The sequence below is a fragment of the Ursus americanus genome, chromosome 10 (assembly GCF_024610735.1).
Source record: "Ursus americanus isolate L20-20 chromosome 10, mUrsAme1.1.p, whole genome shotgun sequence".
NCBI classification, from domain to species: Eukaryota; Metazoa; Chordata; class Mammalia; order Carnivora; family Ursidae; genus Ursus; species Ursus americanus.
This window is the reverse complement of record NC_142136.1, coordinates 18,289,299-18,296,965: the sequence shown is the minus strand read 5'-3', so window position 1 is coordinate 18,296,965 and position 7,667 is coordinate 18,289,299. Positions and strand designations below refer to the sequence as shown.

At 42.5% G+C, this 7,667-nt stretch overlaps 1 protein-coding gene across 1 annotated transcript in view; it reads left to right on the top strand.

Annotated features, from left to right (window-relative positions):
- Nucleotides 1-3,173: 3,173 nt before the first annotated feature.
- GPC5 (glypican 5) overlaps nucleotides 3,174-7,667 on the top strand; it is a 653,116-nt gene continuing 648,622 nt past the window's right edge. Inside the window, exon 1 of the mRNA XM_087865050.1 lies at nucleotides 3,174-3,658. Within this exon, the coding sequence (XP_087721176.1) occupies nucleotides 3,493-3,658 (166 nt within the window). The 5' untranslated portion in view covers nucleotides 3,174-3,492. The remainder of the gene's footprint in view (nucleotides 3,659-7,667) is intronic.

Sequence of the window (7,667 nt, the reverse complement as noted above, 5' to 3'; positions counted from 1 at the left end):
ATACCTGTAAGCGCTTAATAAATATAAGCTATTATTAATGACTGGGTACATAAGATACCCCAACCAGCTTCTGAGGGCAAGCTAACCAGTGGCTGGTCTTAGCCTAAAGCAGTAGTCAGGGTTGAGGACAATGTGGTATCATTAAGATCATCTAAATCATACCCGAGGTTCTTCATTTCTCTTTACAAGGTCTTGAGTTGACACATTTTATTTTTTTTAAAAGATCATATTTATTTATTTGAGAGAAAGCATGAGCAAGGCGGAGGGACAGAGGGAGAAGCAGACTCCTCACGGAGCAGTGAGCCTGACTCAGGCAGGGGTCAAACCCAGGACCCTGGGACCATGACCTGAGCCAAATGCAGACACTTAACTGACTGAGCCACCCAGGTGCCCCAAGTTGACCCATTCTAAATGGTTACTTGGAAGTAATGTATTAGAAGATCCAAAGGTGTATTTTAAATAATGACCATTTGAAGATTCTCCTATCTAATGGTATTGGTTATTCCAGAAGCAAAACACGCCTATTAGATAAAAGGCATTTGATAAGTGTTTATTGAATAACCTTGGAAAAATGAGCCATTATCACTATCAAAATAAGGAAATTTCTCCCTAGCTTCATCTGTAATATTTAGAGATAAACTGAACAAATGATTAGTTGTAGTATACTATGTAGAGGTTGTTCTAGAATGTTCATACAAAGGCATTTTGGTATTGCATTCTGGTTGGAAGAAGGAACTTGTCTTGTAGCTTCACAGCATAGCCAGCATATACGGTTTGTTTGGGTGCCTGGCGTAAGGATACTCCTAGGAAAACAAGCCCTTCCAAGCCATCTACTGTGGTAGTGACAGGGAATAAAATGCAGAAGCAAATACTTATTTTTTTGTAATTGGGGAGACATTTTATATGGACTAATTTCTCATTAGCCTCTACTCCATTTTTATATAACTTCCCACCTAATTGTTTTATTGAAATAAATTATAAAAACAGAGAGGAGAATTTGCTTACATGTTTCTATAATCCTGGTTATGCCTAGCACGGTGGTTTGTTTTTTTACATTTAGTATGTGTTCAATCAATATTTGTTAGTTGATTAGGTTTTACTGAACCATCAATAATTCTCAGTTGTGTTTGTGATTTTACCCTTGCAAGACAAATTGTTTTAGAAATTCCAAGTGAATGAATTGGACCAGGTAATCTCTAAGGATTCTTTTAATGCTAATACTCTATGATGATCAAATATATCAAGGAGAGATCTTGGTAAAGAAAAAAGTTTTGGAAAAACCTGGGGATTTATTAGCCTTATACTGACACAGAAGGAATTCTAGTAGAATAAAATTCCATAGATAAAAATTATATATAATTACTAGTAAAAAAATATGATAAATTTATAAACCACCTTTGGTGTTACTGAATGTAACCCAGTAGGTTCTCTGGTATGGCATGGAGTGGCCGAGAGTCTGAGGTTAATAGCACACGTTCTGTATTCTAATGCCTGGGTTCGATTCCTGGCTGCACCCTTTCACAGCTATGTTGGTCTAGGACAAGCCACTTCACCTCTCTGTTCCTCATCTGTAAAACAGCAGTAATAGTAACTACTTTATAGGGTTGTTCTAAAGATTAAATGAGTGAATTCGTATTCATTAAAAGCACTCAGAGTGCTGTCACCCAGGCGCTATACACATCCTCATGGTCATTCTTCTTCTTCTTCTCATAGATATACATCGCTGACTTCCAAGCAATCTCTCCATGCTTGGTGGCTAGGGAAGAAGTTCACAGGGAAGTTCCTCCTGGCCCCCCTTGCGATACATATATAAAGCTTTGCTTGAAGTCCTTGAATTTAAAAGCAGCTTTATTTTTTTTCAATTCTCATTTATTAAGAGCTTCTCCAAAAAAAAAAAAAATCTAGTATTCATGGAATTGATGTCAAAAGGCAAGTGAGCGCTATTTCACTGAAGAAGTATCTCAGCCATTTCCCTGGAATGGTTTTAACGCAAGCAATCTACTGCTGAAAGCGCTGCCTTTGATATCAAATGGTCATTAAAAGTCCCATGACACTTAACTAAGACTTAAAATTATTCATCTCTATCTCTTGGCAAGGGTTCAAATTTGAGATTAAATTCCTTTTAAGTGGTTGAGGCATTTGTAGTCTACCCTGCCTGATGCTTTTGAGCAGTTTTGTTTGACTGGAGGAGTAGTACCTTCAGATGCCTGAAGATGAAGAGAGGCTTGTCACTCACCCGCTCTTGAGTCAATCACATTTAGAAAATGCACAGGACCCACTGGTTTATGGTTTCTAATGTATTCTTTTTGTAAATTGTAAATGGACAAAATTCCTTTGTCATTTTTAAATTGCTTAAAGTCTTCATTTTTCTATCTTTAGAAACTCCCCTGAGCGCTGTTATCTTAGAAATTCTTTGAAAAATGTTTTTAAAAAATTCCAGAGGTGATAAAGCTCAGAAGGGCCCACATAGAACCAAAATACTAAAGTAAAATATGGTGCTAAAGGTTGACAAGAGAATAAACTGGACTTTACCGTGATAATATGAACCTGATAAAGTTTGAATGGAATTCTTATGACTTCTAAATTCTTTCAGAGAATCACTGTTAACGTTACAGAAAAATGTTCCAAGGCAATACCATAAACCAGTTTTTAAAAAGTTAACTTCTCATGGACACTCTTAAAACCTTATGAATGCCATCAAGCTTCTCAATTGGGATCTTCCACTGTAAAGTTTTTGCGCTTGGATCGTGCCCAGATCCCATTTCACGCAATTTCGATACAGATTCCCATGTACTGAAGACCTCAACTTCTGGTCAAATATTTCATCGTACTTCCAGTTGGTGTTTCTCATCCCTTATCTTCTCTGAGCCTCTTCATACATTCGCTCTTTTCATCAGACCGTTCTCCTAGAGAAGGACCGGGAGAGCGCGGCCCGGCTTTCGTTTTATTTATTTGTTTCCTCGATCCAGGCAGGGCCGCTCGGAGGTCTGTCCTGCGTGGGGCCGCGTTGACACGGGAAGGCGGGAGCCGCGGGGGGCCGCGCGCCGGGGGCGTGGCGTGGGGGCGGAGGCTGGTCGCGGGGCGGAACGTGGAGGGGCGGAGCTTGCCCGCGGAGCACGGCGGGCGGGCGCGTCCCAGGTTGGCTGCTGCTGGCTGAGCCCGCGGCTACGGCTGCGGTGGCCAGAGCCGGATGCTCGCCGGCTCCGTGCGGCTCCAGCCCTTTTCCTCCCTGGTTCAGCGCCAACTCGCCCCCGCCGGAGAGGGAGACCTCGCGGCGCTCTGCTCGAGAACTCTGGTGTCTCAGCCTCGGAGCTCCTCGGGAGAAAGCCAAGTGCCCCAGGTGAAGCCGGTGTCCCAGAACGGCCCCGGAACGCCTGCAGCCAGCTTGCACCTTTTGGGAACCGCGACCGCCGAGCGTTTTCCAGCGCCTGCAACGCAGGGCGCGCGGGGAGAGTGGAGTCCACTACGTGGGAAGGAGCGACGAGGACACCGATGATGGACGCACAGACCTGGCGCGCGGGCTGTTGCTGTCTCCTCCTTCTGGCTCTTGTTGGGTCTACTCGGAGCGAGGGCGTGCAGAGCTGCGAAGAAGTTCGGAAACTTTTCCAGTGGCGCCTGGTGGGAGCCGTCAAGGGGCTGCCGGATTCGCCGCGGGCAGGTGAGGCGCGGCGCGCGGACGCAGGGCGCTGCGCCGCGACGTGGGCCGGGGGCGTCCTGAGCGCCGACTCCGCGCTCCCCGGCCTCTGGGGGTGGCGGTTCGTGGGAAGATGACCTTTCAGGCGCTCCGGCGGGGCAAGGTGAACCCTGGGGAGGCCTCTGAGGAAGGAAGCTCTGTGTGAACATCCCGAGCGCCCCGCAGCTGTGGGGACTCCCTGACTCCGCCTGCGGCTAAGCCGGGCTCTGGGCATTTGCCGCCCGCGCTGGCTCCGTTAGTCTCTGCCGATGCGTTGGAAGAGGCCGGCAAAGCTGACGGCTGGGGAAAGCGCGGCCTGACTGCGTGTCTTTTGCGAGTGGGAATTTCACCACTGCCCCGCCGGGGGGCCTCGGTTTGCTGTTTTCTCGTGTGGTAGGCAGAGTTGGGTTGGTCGCTCCAAGTTTGATGCTAAAAATACAAATCTGTGTTCTTCTCCTTTGCTGGAGAACGGGGCACTGGCAAGGGCAACCGGTCTCCTTTTTAATTAGGACTCGGACCCGTACACCCACAATGGCGTGACCCTTAGCCATCTCTCTGCGCCCTGGCACCAAGCCCTCCTTGTGGGAACCTGAACTACCCAGTGCGTCTCTCAGACCCCTGGGTAGTTTCAACGCCTGAAAGGTGTGACGGTAAGAGGCGAGCAAATTGAACATTATCGGGAAGCCACTCATATATGGATGAGACATATAACCAGAGACTGAGGGGGAAGGAATACCGTGAGCGTAGCCGGTGTAGATTCTGCTTCTTGTAAGTGCCGTTTGCCAGCACTTTTATCCCCTGCTCCCCACCCCTACCGCGCAAATTTCCTTCTGCTGGTGGGATTTCCAGTTTACCTTTGGTCCGGAAGATTAGGTCTTAGTTATCGAAGGCAATAGCAGGTGTCTGAAGCTAAGATCTTACTGGAGCAATGCACCCTGGCTATGAACTCAACACACAGACGAATGCTGTGAGCTTATTGGTTGAATAAAGAATTTGCAGAAGATGCTTCGGTCTAAGATAACGTCCTCTGCCTGAGTTTTTAGGGCGAAGAGACTTGCTTTTAGCACCATGGAGCTGTAGCTGTCTTGCTTGATTGCTTTGCTGGTTGTGAACCCAGTTCACCAGTCATCTTACAAGGAAAATCTGAGCATTTGGGAACATTGAATCCGTTTTAGTTTACACGACCAGTCTTTAATATTTGAAATATTTCAAGTATTTATTTGAATGCCTATTCAGTACTAGGTGCTTTTTCTTGAAACAAAATAATTGGTATTCTCAGCTTAGGGCAGTTCTCTCCTCAAACAATAGTACCCCTTTATAAACCAATTCTTGTACATCAGTGCATTCTTTTTATTAAAAACCCCTAAACTTCACTTATCAGTAACTAATACTGCTAAAGTGGGAGCTGTGTTGGGCAGGGGGACAGAGTGAAGGCATTGAACTGCATTATTAGATTTTGCCCCACAGATGCTATAATTTTGGCTGATATGTTCAGGAAGTGTTGACAGCTCCCCAGTCAGGCCTTAATTTCCCTGCCCTTCCCATAGCTCATTTTCTGGTACCTGCTGAATGTAACACACTGTTGAGGTGTTACATTTCTAGAACCTTGTGTCTATTTCATCTCTTTTGAAGAACTTTCCGGAGTATCAATCATTGGCGAAGCTCGGCTCTACAGAGAAAGAAATGGTGTCCTTATTTGCATCTGATATATATGACCCCTAAAAAAGAGTCAGGATGGGAAGCACTTTCTTTTCTAAGACATTCTGTATTGCTTCCCCATTGCTAGTACCTTCCTTTATCTATGGCTTAACTTGACGGAGGAGGAATCCTAGCAGTACCTACGAAAGGGGCTGTGCAGGGTTGCAGTCTTAGGGACATAGGTGGAGCTGGTGAAAAGAAGGGCTAAATTCCTTTGATATTTGCATTAAGAAAAAGTCACATGAAAGTATTATTCTGAATTAGAATCACCTTGATTAGAATCATTCTGGTCTCTGTATTGTTAGTGATTGCTTTATTTGAATAATTAAATGAAATATTAAACTATTTCTTTTGACATTGATGCTTCTCTGTTTCCCACTATAACAATCTCATTCCCAAATGGAGTAAACCACACATACGATGTGCTTCGTAACTGTTTTTCTTTATTTTTGTATTTATATATGATCTATAACATTTGGCTTGATTGAGCATAGCAGTTGGGTGTCTTGTTTTCTAAGAACATCCTCAGTCTCAAGAGACAACAATAGTTAATCTAAGTAGTCATCTCCACGTAAGAATACAAATATTGATATTGCTTGTAATGAACGTATTTATTTGGCACATGGGCTTTCACTGACTAAAGCTAAAATATTTAGGGGGCGCCCGGGTGGCTCAGTCTGTTGGTTAAGTGTTGGACTCTTGATTTTGGCTCAGGTCATGCTTTCAGAGTCCTGAGGTCAGAGCCTGCTTAACATCCTCTCTCTCCCTCTCCCTCTGTTCCCCCCCCCCGCCAAAAGCTAATATATTTAAATTTGATATTTGAAACATGTGTGCGTGTGTGTGCATGTGAGCTCTTTCTTCATTTACTGTCTTCAAGTGGTTAATTCCTAAGAAGTCTAGTCAGAATCCTATTTTTATAATATAAGCAGGTAGAACAACTTTTTATGGTTTCTTCCTACATTTGTGACTTTTACATCTTTTGAAAACTATGTTACCCAATTTGGAATTATTAAAATGGTGGGAACAGCCATTCAAGTAATTTCTCAGATTTTCCTCACCTTTGTTCTCTACCCTGCTCCAATTCTTTTAAGCCTATTGAGCTCCTAAGGATGTTGGATAAGAAATGTAAAAAAGAAGAGAAGGTGTAAATGTGATTAGAATTACAGATTTTCCTGCATTCTGATTTTATTTCCTAAGTAGTAGTCAAGGTGACCTTTGCTCTTGTTTATTTTATTCAGGAAAAAAAAAAAAAAACTTAGTGAAAGTGCCTTTTAAAGGTCTTTTTATTTTTATTTTATTTATTGGGGAGGAGGGATAATGCCTTCCCATTGAAATTCTCTTCACACATGCATTGTTCACACTTGCATTCTTTCCCTTTTTCAAGAAGATAATTCAGAAAGGAGAAGCTCATAAAAAAATCCAAGACTATATTCAGGTAATTTATATACCAACTGGTTTTTAAAAAGTGGATGTTCATTGGTACAAGGAGTAGTTTGTGAAAAATAACTTTTTCTTGGTAGCTTTTGCCCATAAATGAGATAATAAAAATAAACTTGATGTGGCAAAATGAAATTCTAATACTAAAGGACACTTTAGTGCTGTATAGTTTTATTTTTTAACTGCTTTCCTTATGATCCAATCTTATAATTGCTTCAGGACAGTGTTGATTCATTCTCACACCCAGCAGAAAATCTACCTGGTAACCTTGGAGTTTGGAATTACGGACATTGGGTTTCAAAACTTGGTTCTGCCCCTTCTAGCTGTGGGACCTCGGCTAATTGATTGTTCCCTTTGAACCTCTGATTTATCATCTACAAGATGGGAATATGAGTTCTTAAAGGGTTGTTGCAGAGATGAAATGAAATAATATGTGTGTACAAAATAGCACAAATCCAGGCACATAGTAAGTGCTAGCAAAATGTGCTGTTGTCATTACAATTTTTTATTTAGTGTCTTGATATTTAACTAGACGTGGCCTTTAAGGGTGACATTTTAGTTTTAGATCTCTATACAACAGAAGATGTTTTTATAATAAATGAGTTTTTTTGGTCACAAATCATTGTTTCTAAAATTGGGAAATAAGTTTCTGTTCAAAATGGAATTTATTAGGTTATAGTAAATCTTTTGTTTCTGTTCATGAGCTAATGGAAGCTCTAAGAAAGAAATCTATCTAAATGGTTTTTATTAGGTTATGGTAAATATATATGTAAGTGTATATATATATATATATATATCTGTGAGCTAACGGAAACTCTAAGAAACAGATTTGTGTTGCTGCTGGCTGCAGAGCCCATAG